This window comes from Hemiscyllium ocellatum, chromosome 1 (assembly GCF_020745735.1).
Source record: "Hemiscyllium ocellatum isolate sHemOce1 chromosome 1, sHemOce1.pat.X.cur, whole genome shotgun sequence".
Classification (NCBI taxonomy): Eukaryota; Metazoa; Chordata; class Chondrichthyes; order Orectolobiformes; family Hemiscylliidae; genus Hemiscyllium; species Hemiscyllium ocellatum.
Window position 1 is genome coordinate 17,125,522 of NC_083401.1, and position 14,568 is coordinate 17,140,089.

Sequence of the window (14,568 nt, forward strand, 5' to 3'; positions counted from 1 at the left end):
CCTGACCTCTGGTGGCCTTCTCATTGTGTGCTTCTCTAATCAGTGAGCAATGGTATTCACTCTTTTCTTCCCTGGGCTGCTGACAATCTGCTAGAGTTAAAGAAACTCTCCAAAACTGCACTCAAGAAGTGCAGATGACCTCATTTGGAGGCAGTTTCAGCCTTAGAGAAGAACTAGATTTGCAGTCACGCAGACATGTTTTAACTTGGAACTAAATGATGAGAGTATCCGTCAGATATCAGTCCATTCAGAACTGAGCTCCTAATTTCTGATACTTAGGCTGCTGGACACTTTTTCAACATCCAGACCTTGTATCACAATAGAGTCATACAGCACGCAAACAGACCTTTTAGCCCAACTCATCCATTCTGTCCAAGTTTCCTAAACTGAGCTGGGCCCATTTGCTTGTGTTTGGCCTATATTCCTCTAAGTCAAAGAGTGTAGTGCTGGAAAAGCACAGCCGGTCAGGCAGCATCAGAGAAGCAGGAGAATCAATGTGTCAAGCATAAATTCTTCATCCGGAAAGTTTATGCTCGAAACGTCAATTCTTCTGCTCCATGGATGCTGCCTGACTGGCTGTGCTTTTCCAGCAACACACTCTTCCATTCTGATCTCCAGCATCTGCAGTCCTCTAAACCTTTCCTATATGTATACCTGGCCGAATGCCTTTTAAATGTTGTAATTGTGCCTGCATCTAACACTTTCTCTGCCAGTTCATTCCACACATGAACCACCCTCTGTGTGAAAAAGTTGCCCCTCATGTCCTTTTTAAACCATTTCCCTCTCACCTTAAAATTATGCCTGCTAGTTTTGAACTCCCCTATCGTAGAGAAATGACCTTCCCTATTCACCTTATCTATGTCCCTCATGATTTTATAAACCTCCATAACAGTGAGCCAGTGAAAAAAAGTTCAAGTCTATCCAGCCTCTCCTTATAAGTCATACCTTCCAGCCCTGGTGACATCCTGGTCAATCTTTTCTGAACCCTCTCCAGCTTAATAATATCCTACCTGTAGCAGGGTGACCTGAAATTCTCACAGTATTCCAAAAGTGGCTTCACCAATGTCCTGTACAATCTCAATGTGACATCCAAACCTCTCGACTCTGCTCTGAGCAATGAAGGCAAGTGTGCTGAACAACATCTTCCACACCCTGTCTACCTGTGAGTTTTCCAGATGGATTTCACTTGGAAACAAATGCTCATGCATGAGTTTGCCTGTATGTGAGGATGTGCATGGTGTATTTTGTCAAAAATACAAAATAACTAATAATCCTACCAGCCAACCATAGTCAATTGTTGGAAGCTTTGTGTAAAAATGAGAAGGCAAATATCTGTCTAATTGTGGTAACCAACTGAGCAATAACTCAAAACCAACAAACTCTGTGAAGTTTCTCTGTATTTAAATTAACACTTGGTCAGCTGATCTAATCTGAAAATGTGTTGCTGGAAAAGCACAACAGTTCAGGCAACATCCAAGGAACAGGAAATTCGACGTTTCGGGCATAAGCCCTTCATCAGAAATCAGCCCTTTCCTGATGAAGGGCTTATGCCCGAAACGTCGAATTTCCTGTTCCTTGGATGCTGCCTGACCTGCTGTGCTTTTCCAGCAACACATTTTCAGCTCTGATCTCCAGCATCTGCAGACCTCACTTTCTCCTCAGCTGATCTAATGTCTCCTAATGTTTTGGTTATTAATTTATGGGAAATGGGCATTGCTGGCCAGGCTGATATTTATTGCCTATCCTTATTTGCCCAGAAGGCAGTTAAGTGTCAACCACATTGCTGTGTTTCTGGAGTCACATGTAGACCAGGCGAGAATTCCTACAGTGTGGAAACAGGCCATTCAGCCCAACAAATCCACGCCAACTCTCCAAAGAGCATCCCACCCAGACCCATTCCCCTCCACTCTCTCTGAATTTCCCATGGTTAACCTATCTAGCCTTCACATCCCTGGACATTATGAGCAATTTAGCACAGCCAATTCATCTAGTTTTCACATCTTTGGACGGTGGAAAGAAACTGGAGCACCCAACGGAAATCCACGCAGACACAGGGAGAATATACAAACGCCACACAGACAGTCACCCAAGACTGGAATCAAACCTGAGGCTTTGAGGCAGTAGGGCTAATCACTGAGGCACCATGCTGCCCAAGGTAGGTAAGGCTAGCAAATTTCCTTTCTTAAATAGGATTAGGAAACCAAACGGATTTCCCCTGGCAATTAACAATGGTTTCATGGACTCTTAATTCGACCAGATATCATAGCAGGATTTGAATCTGGGTTCACAGAACATTCCCTAGGTCCCTGAATTAACAGCCAAACAATAATACTACTAGGCCATCATCAACCATTACCGTCCGACAACCCTACTCCCCTAAGGGTTGACATTTTGATTTGCTTTATTTATTGTCATGTGTATTTTGTTACAAAATACAATGAAAACTGTCATGTTATATGCTGTGTGCCAACTCTACTACAATAGGCCTTAGAACACTAACTCTATAACAGGTACACCCTTCTTCAAGAGAAGTTGTGAAGGCAATCCTAACAACTCAGAGGGTAAAACCAGTAAAAAAAAATCTGTAATACTTGAAAATGAGCATACTGGTTAACTGGAGAATTGTTCTGATGTATGCCGACAGAAAACTTCACTCGCAAGTTTTGTTCCAAATTATAGAGGCTTTCAGAAATGACAACTGGTGGAAAAATGTTGATAGTTCCTTAAGCAACATTGAGGGACACAGGCGACATGGTGGCTCAGTGATTAGCACTGCTGCCTCACAGTGGCAGGGACCCGGGTTCAATTCCCGCCTCAGGCAACTGTCTGTCTGGAGTTTGCACATTCTCCCCCTGACTGCATGGGTTTGCTGCGGGTGCTCTGGTTTCTCGCCCACAGTCCAAAGATGTGCAGGTTAGGTGAATTGGCCATGCTAAATTACCCGTAGTGTTAGGTCCGTTAGCCAGGGGCAAATACAGGGTGGGGAATGGGTTTCTCTTCGGAGGGGCGGTGTGGACTTATTGGCCCAAAGGGCCTGTTTCCTCACTGTAGAGAATCTAAAGTAATGGATACAATTCTAAAGAGAGTGTAAAGCAAAGGGACTTGAGTGTACATGTAGGTAAATCATTGGACTTACCAAGATAGGTTGAGAACACAGTTAAAGTACACAGCATCCTGGACTACATCAACATGGATGGGGTACACAAAGGCTAGGAAGTGAATGATAGTAAGTCTGTATAAAAAACTGACTCAATCTCAACTTGAGAACAACTTTATATACAATTCTAGATTCCACACTTTAGTAGGGATGTCAAGGCAGAAAATATTCATAGAACTAGTTCTGGGGATGATGAATTTCAGCTGTGTAAAGAGATCAGGAAAGTTGGGACTGTAGTCCTGGAAGAAGCTTGATAGGAGATTAAACAATCAAAGTCATTGGATAGAGCAGATATGGATAAAGTGTTCACATTGCTGGAAGAAGCAGGAATCAGAGGGACATTAATTTAAGTAATTAGCTGAAGATGATATGAGGTAAAAACATGGACTGCAGATGCTGGATTAGAATGGTGCTGGAAAAGCACAGCAGGTCAGGCAGCATCCGAGGAGCAGGAGAGTTGACGTTTCTACCTGCTGTGCTTTTCCAGCACCACTCTAATTTAGACTGAAGATGATATGAAGAAAGGCTTTATCATTCATTTGTGGGAGGTAGACATTGATGGCAAGGTCCACATTTACTACCATTCTAAAATAAACTTGAATAGGTGGTGATGAGCTGCCTTCTTCAACTGTTATTGTCCTTGGGGTATAGTAACACCCACAATGATGTGAAGGGAATTCCAGGATTTTGACCCAGCAACAAGTGAAGGAACAGTGATATAATTCCAAGTCAGGATGGTGAGTGGCTTTGATGGGAATTTGCAGGTGGTGGTGTTCCCATTTGTCTGTTGCTGTTCCCATGTGTCTGTTGCTGTGTCCTCTCTTCCCTGCTGTTATTAGACAGATAAATGGACTCTCTAAATTCAAATAATGCTGATCTTGCTAATGTTGCTCTTGCCTAACACACGCCCTGTGTGATGTAACTTTTCGCCTGTCTAGTTTTTGCACACCCTATGATCTGCATGTCCTTGTTTACTATGATGTGCTTGCATTGCTCATAAACAAAGCTTTTCACTGTACTTCAGTACATGTGACAATATATCAAACAAGTCAAATGGTACACGTGCTTGGAAGATTGTGTCAAAGTCACTGACAGATTTACTGCAGTGCATCCTGTAGATGACACACATTGTGTAATGAGTTGACAGGGCTTGGAGTACAGTGCCTGAGAGTATGGCAAAGGCAGGGACAATGAAGGTTTTCAACTTTTGAAAAGGAAACATTTTTGCAAGTCAACAGTGCAAAAGCAGGGGAGTACCATGAGTTGAATGACTCCTTCAGAGGGAAAGCACAGATGTATGGCTGAATGGCCTCCTTCTTAGTTGTCATCATTCACTGATCATACAAATGGCCTATATCCAAGTTTTAATTCAGAAGTCACACAACACCAGTTATAGCTCAATATATTTATCTAAAATCATAAGTTTTCAGAGCACTACCCCTTCGTCACCTCTGAAAGCTTGTGACTCCAAATAAGGCTGATGGGCTATAATCTCGTGTCACATGACTTCTGACCTTGTCCAACATCGGTACCTACACATCAAGTTTATATGGGATGCCCACCTTTACGTCAACTTTCAAAATATATTCTATTTCATATCTGCCTGGTTTATCCTTTGTGCCCTTTGATTGCTGATTTCTGAATAAACTACTGAACTTCTTGCTTACAAAAGAAAGCAAATGTTGCACATGAAAAAGCATCTAGATCTACCAATATTACAGAATAAATAACATCATCTCTGAACCCATTATACAAGATCCATATTATGTATTCAAAATAATTTGCACTAAGAGCCAAATTACCTATGAAACTACATTTTCTTTTAACAGTGGAATCCCTGCCCCAACCACAGTGTCACAGAGAATCTGAAGCATGCTATAAAGCTCTACTTAAGACTGGCCAATTCTGATCTTGTTGAAATGTGATCAGCTTCAATAAAACAACACTATAAAAAAAATTCCCAGGATATGAGTGATGGTCGTAAAGTGCTTGCGTCCAACCCTAATTGGAGGAGAAAGTGAGGTCTGCTAAAATGTGTTGCTGGAAAAGCAACACATAAGCCCTTCATCAGAAAGCTTATGCCCGAAACATCGAATCTCCTGCTCCTTGGATGCTGCCTGACCTGCTGCGCTTTTCCAGCAACTCATTTTCAGCTCCAACCCTAATTGAGAAGGTGATGGTGAGACAACATATTGAACTGCTGAAGTCCATGGGGTGTAGGTACACTCACAGTGTGAGTCAGTTGTAGTACCACTGATCTAGGGGCCCAATCTAATGATTTTGAGGGATGGGCTGAAATCGTAACAGGATAAATGCTGAGAGAATATGTCACCTCACAGACGAGGGATCATAGACTTAGAATAAAGGCTAATACCAACTTAATACTAAGGAGGAATTTCTTCTCTCAGAAGCTTGTGAGTCTTGTGGAGAGTGTTGGGAGCACAGTCCTTGTGTATATTTAAGCTAAGATCGATAGATTCTTGATCAGTTGGGGAGTCAAGGGTTACGGTGAAAGGGCAGGAAAGTAGATGTGAGGAATGTCAGATCATGGCTGATCATAATGAATGGCAAAGCAAGCTCGAGGGGCCTACTCCTGTTGCTACTCTTATGATTTTAAGGTAGCTGGGATTAATTAAATTCAAGTAATTAAATATAGAATTGCATGTTGGTAATAGGAGCCATGAAGCTATCAACAGCTATGATGATAACACTAACCATCTGATTCATTAATGACCTTTAGGGAAGGAAATCTGCCATCCTCACTTGGTCTGTCCTAAAATGTGACTTCATGGTTGAAGGTCAACTACAGTAATGTCTTCTGAAATGGCCATTCATTTCAAAGGCAATTAGGGATTTGAATTGTGTTGCCCGTACCCATGAAAAAATTCTCTTTTTACAAAAGGAATTTTGACCTGCCAACACTGAAAGAAAACTTCATATAGTTCCACGTCAGGATGGTTCTTTAGGCTTCCATTGACTTCTCACCTTGTTATTCTAGGCAGCAGGACGGGAGAAGTCACAGGCTTGGGAATGAGTTTGAATGAGCAACATTTGGAAAACGCACTCTTACTGTGAAGTATAAAAAAGGCCACTATCAGCTAATGTAAGAAAGGTTTTGATCTGCTTCAAGTCATCCCCATGACACAGAGGACCCAGGAAATGGTTTAAATAATGGGTTACTATTGCAAACAAAAAAAAATTACCATGCATTGATGCAGCAACTTATTCATCTTGCAAAAATGTATCATTGTACAAATTCAACGAATTAGTAAAAATCTGCAACAGAAAGTTGGGTTATTAAAAATGATTATGGATTACTATAAAAATGATCTGGAATTATTAACGAGCATCAGGACAATTTCTGTCCCTGCTTCATCTGGCCTACATATATCTCCAGCTCAGAGCGATTATGGTGTTTCTTAATTATTTAGCAATTAAGAAACTTGTGGTATCAAAGCAATTAAAAAAAAACATTTTGGAAGTAGCTACATCACAAGTTCTGCTTGAGAGTAACTAGAGGTGGGCAGCATAATCTGGCCTAGTCAGTGGTGTTCACATCCCATGAACATATTTGAAACATTCCACTTTCCTGCCCTCGCCCCAAACACTTGTTTTGTCAAGTCATATTATTTTAATGTGTGTGGCGTGTTAGTTGATGCACAGCTACTGTGGTTAGGCAGGCAGAGAAGTCATTTGTGCACAGCAAGATTCCAAAATTAGCAGTTTGGAACTTTGAAACATAGGACTCAGGAGCAGGCCATGAGACTCTTTGACTTTACTTTGCCATTTGATAAATCAGGGTTGGTTAGATTATGTTCTCAACACCATTGTCCTGTTTGCTCCCTCAGAATCCATGACTCACTTGTCCATCAGAAATCTATCTAACTCAGCCTTGGACATAGTCAATGACCCAATCTTCACTGGGAATGAGAATTTAACACTCTAATGACTTTCCAAAAGAGAAAAAGAAAATCATCTCATCTCCACCTTCAGAAAAAGATCTTCTACACTCAACCTGCAGCCCTTGGTTCTAGTCTGGCCCTCAGGGGAAAATATCTTTCTTATCCACCTATCAAGTGCTTCATATGAGATAGAAGGATATCGGATCCCACCCCTTCAAGCACACTGAGCGTTTTTCTTGCAGTGCAACCTCAGATGTGGTCCTCAGGGTCCTATATGTTTAAAAATAATGACCTTATGTTTCAAAACTCCAATGGCTAAATGCCCAACCTGTTTCACCTTTCTCTATAGGATCACAGAGTCATCGAGTCATAAATCATCCATTCATTGCAGGAATGAGTCATGTGTTCCTTCTGTAAATTGTTTCTAGTGTAGTTACATCCTTTCTCAAATAAGGAGACTGAAACTTTATGCTGTGCTCCAGAAGTGATCACATCAAAGCCCTGTACAACTGTAATTATCATCATTACTTTTATCATCCATTCTCATTGCAACATAGATACTTCCTTAGCTTTACCTGTGTTTATATGCATTTACTGTATCTATTGTGATTCACATACCATGAGACCAAGATTGCTCATATCAACAAAGTTAGGAATCTCTCTCCATTTAAATAGTGTGTTGATTTTCTATTTTTCCTACTAAAGTGAACATGTTCACATTTCCCACTCATGAGCCCATGAACCCATCTGCAGCCATCGTGATTTCAATTAAAGCTACTTTGGAGCACCAATGGACTCATGCCTGGCCACCAGGTCCAAGGCTCATGCTGGAGCACTTAACAAGAAGAACAGAAAAGTTGAACACTTTTTCTTTGTTTTCTTAATTTTTCAACCTTTATATGCTATGTTTTGTTTTTTTTTCTCTCTGTTTTAATAAGGCGTCAGAGAGTGATGACACTATACAATGTTTTTCAATGTATTTTGTAACGGGATACATGTGACAATAAATAAAGCAAATAGATCAAAGTATATAATTTTAATATTATTCATTTAAAGTTTTTGCTTCAGATGTTGAGTTAGTGAAATATGGACATTCTGTGTATCTGAAATTAATTCCTGATTTGTCAATATTTCTGTAGCCACGGTGATTTCATTTAGAACAGTTTATGAGAGCTACTTTTGCAGCACCAATGGGTTCTTGTTTACTTTCAAATCTTTTATGATTTAGCAAAGTAAACCACCAGGCTTTATTATAGGTTTGATTTTTTTTTAAGCTTGGGAGAAACGTCCAAAGCTTAGAGAGCAACTTTCTTTTCCATTTTACTTTGTTTTGGGCAATTCTATGAAGTCCTTGGATAGAAATGATTAAATAGAGCAGTGCTATGAGAACGAGTGAATCTGATAAAACTAGATTACATGAGAGTAAGTGGTTAGGGTGATAGTTCCAAACATGAAGTGATTGGATAAACCCTTGCAGAGCTTACTTGAAACTGACTAGATTTTAACTCAATTATAAAGATAATTCCAGGAATGAGCTATCAGTGTTTTCAGTCTAGGGGTTAAAGTCACATTTACCTTAACCTTATCGAGGCACTAGGAACAGATTGCTTTCTCTGGTGTGAGTCCTGAATAGGAGTTTTTTTGGGTACTATACAAGAGACATGTTTTGGGAACTTTTAAAGCATTGTTTGAGATTAGTCAATAATATTTTTACTGTGTGTTTAAACATGTGTGTGCTGAGTAACTAGTATGATTTATTCTATTTTATCTTAATTCCTTTTCCTTATTGTTAAAACAAAACTTGTAAAATTGTGTGGTTATGTTTCAGTGAGAAACTGTTTCATTTAACCCAAACAAAACAAATTATGATCAATCAAAGGAACTTTCAGTCCAGGATCTGACTTCTCTAGTAATAACAGCAGCTGGGATCATAACTCACTTTGTATTTCACTTTATAGATTGTTTTGTCCTCATAACAACTCCTTTCTTGCCTATCTTGGTGCCATTGGCAAAATTAGCTTCTGTACGTTTGATCTCTGCAATCAAGTCATTGATATAGATTGTAAATAGTTGAAGCTTCAATACTGATCCCTGTGGCACGCCACTTGTTACAGCTTGCCAGCCAGAATATGATCTTTTGTACCCTTCTTTCTGCTAAATAATCTTTTGCAAATATTTAACCCCACCCCTACAAATACAATGAGCTCTTTTCTTGCAGAGTAACCTTCGATGTGGTCCCTTATTAAGTATCATTTGGAGATCCAAGTGCACCATATCCACTTTTTACATCATTGTTGTTACTTCCTCGAAGAATTCCAATAAATTGTGATTTATCGTGAGCAAAAACATGTTGATCCTGTCATGATTTTCTAAGTATCCTGCATTAGCCACTTTATGAATGGAAGTTAGCATTTTCCCTGTGACAGATTTAAGTTTAAGTGGTCTCTAGCTTCCTGCTTTCTGTCTCCCTCCTGGTTTGAATAAAGGTTTTACATTCACTATTTCCCGACTGCTGGTACCCTTCCAGAATCTAAGGTAGTTTGGAAGATTATAATGACTGCCTTTACAATCTTTGCTGCAACTCCTTTTCAGACCCTGACATCCAGGCAATCTAGTTCTGAGGCCTTTAGCTCTAATACATTTCTCACCCCAAGACTTTTGAACCAAAAACAACATGTAAAAGACCATTGAAACAAATCAAACATTACCTCTTGAGGAGTCTAAGAAATGGACTGATATGTTCCAGTCTGTAGTGTGACAAGATCAGATTTTGCATCATTAAGTTGACAATATAGCAAACATCATTGTTTGACTAATTGTGTTTGGTCCCTGTTATCCCTGACGAGAATGGAATTTGCAGTGAGCATGGGATATTAAGCAAAGTGTGCTATGGTCAAGTACTTGTGCTCAAAGGGAAAACAATCAGCTCAATGGCCTCCTGTCTCCTATTTATTAATTGACTTGGAGACAGTAAGGACTGAAGATGCTTGAAGTTAAAACTCTTTCAGCCCAAAACATTGTCTTTCCTGCTCCTTGGATGCTGCCTGACTTTCTATGCTTTTCCGGCTTCATATCTGTTAACTCTTATATATTAATCTTTGACAATTCCACCCCCATCTCCTCCAGCTGAACCTGTCAGGTCTGACACTAATGTACCCAGTTGGGTTGCCAGCTGGTGTAGGACTTGAGTTCATGTAGCACCTGCCACAACCTCAGGATATCCTGCAGGATTTCCCAGACAGTGCAGTACTTCAGAAGTAGGAGCAAAGTAGGACACATTGGCAGCCAATTTGAACATGCCGAACAGTGTGAAAATGACTAAACTATTTGCTTTGGCGATGTTGGAGGGTGGATAAATGTTAACGGTGAACCATGGACATTTTCCTGTTTGTTTTCAGAATGGTATTGCCCACATGAGGGAACCTCTGTTTAAATAAAAGAGCCTACTTCTGAACGTGCTGCTCTCCCTCGGTTAAGTATTAGAGGACATTGGTGCAAATCTCTGGAGCAGAGCTGAACGGCACAACCTCCTGACTCTTGGGTGGCACCCTCTGAGATACGAATTCACATACAAAAAGCAAATTGGAGACACCTTTGTGAAAACCTATCTCTATTGTATCTGTCCAGACCTTGTTCCCAGCTGGATTGGGCCTGGTCAGATTTGTTTCATTACCCAACTCCCCCTGTTCTTTATACAAAGAGTTGTGAAGCTGAATGTTCTTGCCTATTGGGTGAAGCATTCAGGAAACTTGGGATCTCGAGCTGTGACAGAAACACCATGGACGGAATGCTCTGGAGCCCTGGGAATATTCTGTGCAGTGACGAGTACGCCATCTGGAACTTTTCAAAGAGCCGCGAGATAGGCCTGGCCGGATGGGTCCTCGCAAGCTTATGCTTCATGAAAGGGATGTGATGGACATTGGCATGATGGCTTCTGCCCAAGGTGACAAGAGAAATAGAAAAGGGAGAGGGAGAGAGAATTTCATGAGATTTAATTGGGATGCTTCTCATAATATTTAAGTAATATGTCACCACACCTTCAGGGGCAACAGGCTGTCTGGGGAACAGCACACTGGTGTACAAAGGCTACCACAACCATGTGGGATCTAAAAGGCATGGTGTGATCAAACCTTCACTGATGATACAACCAACGTGGTCCTCCCTTTGTTGAGTATTCTCTCTTGACTCCTCTTCACTTTTCTTCACACAATCTTGTTGGCATCATCTGGAAGTGATTTTGATGCTAAGATGTCTCTCAGTTCTCCTCTCACTGTTGTGACGGTCATCAATGTTAAGAATTTCCCCTCTCTTCGCTCGTGTCCCAATACTCTTGGTTCCATACAGAATAAAGGAAAAGAATGAGGAACTGATCTCCTTGATGTTGGCTTTTCGAATGGTTGTGCTCATAGTCATTGGCCCATTTGAGTGAAAGGAGACAGGGGGGTGGGGTATGCTGGATGAGGAGACTGGGAGGGGTGCAGAAGAAGGTAATTTGGAGGTTTGAGGTGTCCAGGAAAAGTTGGGAAGTGATGGTTGGTGGTGGTGGGGGGAGGCAAGTTAAGTCCATTATCTGTCTCCTGCACATCACCTCCCATTGTCTAATACGCGGACAACTGCTCAGAGAATCGCTTCAATAAAAAAATTCTAAGAATTCACGGATAAAACATTGTCATTGCATGAAACGTCTCAAATTTGAGGTGCGGGGGTGTGGGGGAGACGGTTGGGGACAGACGAAATAAAGAAAAAGAGGGGTCGACGTTGGGGCCTTGTTTCCTGTTTGGCTCCATCTGTTGACGTGTGGAGCTGTTTGCCTTCATCATGCATAAGCTGCCTCTGCTACATCGGAGGAACTATCAGGCCAGACATGGCTTGAAGACAAAAGGAAAAAAGAAAGAGGAATGACAAGTTAGACTGGAATGGCCACCCTTGCATGCATTTATTGAAATGTAACACCACCTAACAGGGCTCTTTATGTTGTCCATCTGCTCCCTAGGCCGAACATAAGAAACAGTAATGGGAATAGGCCATTCGACACCTCAAGCCTGCCCTCACCTTTCGATAACATAAGGGCTGATTTGTCCCAGGCCTCAACTCCTTATTCATTCCAGCTCCTCGTAGCCCTTCCAAAAATTCATCTGCCGTCTATTTAAACACTTACAGTGATCTAGCCTCCCCAGCTCTCTGGGATCGAGAATTCTAGGCATTCACTAAGAGACAGAAAAAATACCTTCGCATCTCAGTTTTAAATGCGTGCCCCCTTAAATTGTAACCACATCGCCCAGTTTGAGAACTACTCCACTACTAGAAGCATCTCTTCAGCATTTACCTCATTAACCCGTGTCAGAATCTTGTATCTTTCAATATGTTCAGCCCTCATTCTTCCAAATTCTAATGAATAAAGGCTTCAACCTGCTTAGCTGGTCTTGACAAATCAACATCTTAATCCCAAGAATCAGCGTCCTGAATCTCTTCTGAACTGCGTCCAATGCCAATATATTCTTTACTAAATACGAGATCAAAACAATACATAAAACATCAAGTATAGCCTCACCAACACCCTGTCCAACTGTATTAAGATTTCTAAATGTTTAAATTCCAACCGCCTACCAATACAAACTAAAATTCCACTTGACTACTTAGTTTTTTGCAGGATCTGATTACTAACTTTCTGTATTTCATACACAAGAACTCCCAGAGCTATATTGTACAGTGTTTTATTTTAAAATATCTCCTTATTTAAATAATAGTCTGCCTTTTGATGCTTCTTGCCAAGATGTTCCAGCTCACACTTTCCTAGATTAAACTCGACCGGCCAAATTTTTGCCCACTCCCTCATCTACTTTCCCTCGTAACTTCCGTTTGTCAACCCAACATTCCATCTCACCCAGTGTTGTATCATCAGCACATTACATTAGATATTACGTTCTGCCCCCTCGTTCAATATAAACAGCAAATAATTGATGCTCTTGCATTGATCATTTTGGCACTCCATTAATTATATCTTTACAACCTGAAATAAAACCTACTAATTCCGATATTCTGTGTGTTAGCCAATCCTCAACCCATGTGAAGACATTAGCTTCAATACTGAGATCTTAAACCTTATGCAAAAACTATTTATGGGGCATCTGAATCATATACTTTCTGGAAAATCCAAATACATGACATTTACTGGCTCCCCTTTATCAACTCTGTGTGTTACATCCTCAAAAGAACTCTAGCAAATTTATCAAATTTCACAAAACCATGTTGATTTCGTTTGATGGTCATGACGTCGAGGTGCCGGTGTTAGTTTGTGCTGGACAAGGTCAGAAGCCACATGACACCAGGCTATAGTCCAACAGGTTTATTTGAAATCACAAGCTTTTGGAAGTGACTTCACCTGATGAAGGGGCAGCACTCCAAACGCTTGTGGCTTCAAATCAACCTATTGGACTATAACCTGGTGTCATGAGACTTCTGACATTGATAGTGTTAAGCTTTTCTAAATACTCTTTTACTTTAGTAATAATAGACTCAAGCACTTTCTCAATGACAAATGTTACATTAATTGGCCTAACGTTTCCTGCTCACAGGCAAAATAGTATGGATGTTGGAAATCTGAAACAAGCACAGAGGATGCTGGAGACACTCAGTAGGTCAAACAGCGAAACAGAATTAGCATTTTGAGTACAGTACGATTCATTGTCAGATCTGAGTAGTAATGGAATGGAAACGTTATCTCTGGTACTCTCTCCACTGATGCTGATAGATCAGTGGAGTTTCTCCAGTATTCTTTGTGCTTGTTATAGTTTCCTGTTTTCTGTCTCATTCTCTTCTTGAAGAGGCACATCACATTAGCGGACTCTGATCCATTAGAATCCGTCAGAATGCAGTGAGTTCTCTGCAGTTATTTCTTTCAAAACCCTTGAGTGCATGACATCAGGTCCTAGTGACATGTCTGCCTTTAGTTCCATTTGTTTACTGAGTACTCCTTGTACACAACATCACAAAATTGTAACAGCCAAATTTAGTGGGCAGTTGGGAAAGCAATTGCAATTGAAATTGGAAGCCTTTGTTTTAGTATTAAAGCAGGGAGGTTTTGGTAAAACTGCACAAAGGACTAGGTAAACCACACATACTGTTATCAGTATTGAGTCCCTTATTGAAGGAAAGCTATACTGAGGGCAGACAAGAGAAGGTTCAAAGAATCCCTACAGTGTGGAAAAAGGCAATTGGGTCCAATAAGTCCACACCGATCCTCCAAAGAGTAACCCACTCAGATCCATTCCCTTACCACTCTATATTTACCCCTGATGTATGCACCTAACCTACACACGCCTGAACACTACAGGCAACTTAGCATGGCCAATTCACCTAACCTGCACATCTTTGGACTGTGGGAGGAAGCCAGAGGAAACCCACCCAGCCATGCGGAGAATGTGCAAACTCCACACAGGCAGTCACCCAAGGTTGCAATCAAACCCAGGTTCCTAGCGCTGTGAAGTAACAGTACTGAGCACTGAACCA

The 14,568-nt window shown here is 40.9% G+C and overlaps 1 protein-coding gene across 10 annotated transcripts in view; it reads right to left on the bottom strand.

Annotated features, from left to right (window-relative positions):
• Positions 1-14,568, bottom strand: part of LOC132824232 (transcription factor COE3-like) — a 516,826-nt gene that overhangs the window by 28,958 nt on the left and 473,300 nt on the right. For 3 of the 10 annotated variants that reach the window (XM_060838932.1, XM_060839112.1, XM_060838750.1), the window contains exon 16: positions 11,684-11,927. The exons of the other annotated variants lie outside the window; for them this stretch is intronic. In XM_060838932.1, the coding sequence (XP_060694915.1) occupies positions 11,896-11,927 (32 nt within the window). In that variant the 3' untranslated portion in view covers positions 11,684-11,895. Of the gene's footprint in view, positions 1-11,683; positions 11,928-14,568 lie in introns of those variants that run through there. 10 annotated transcript variants of the gene reach the window in all.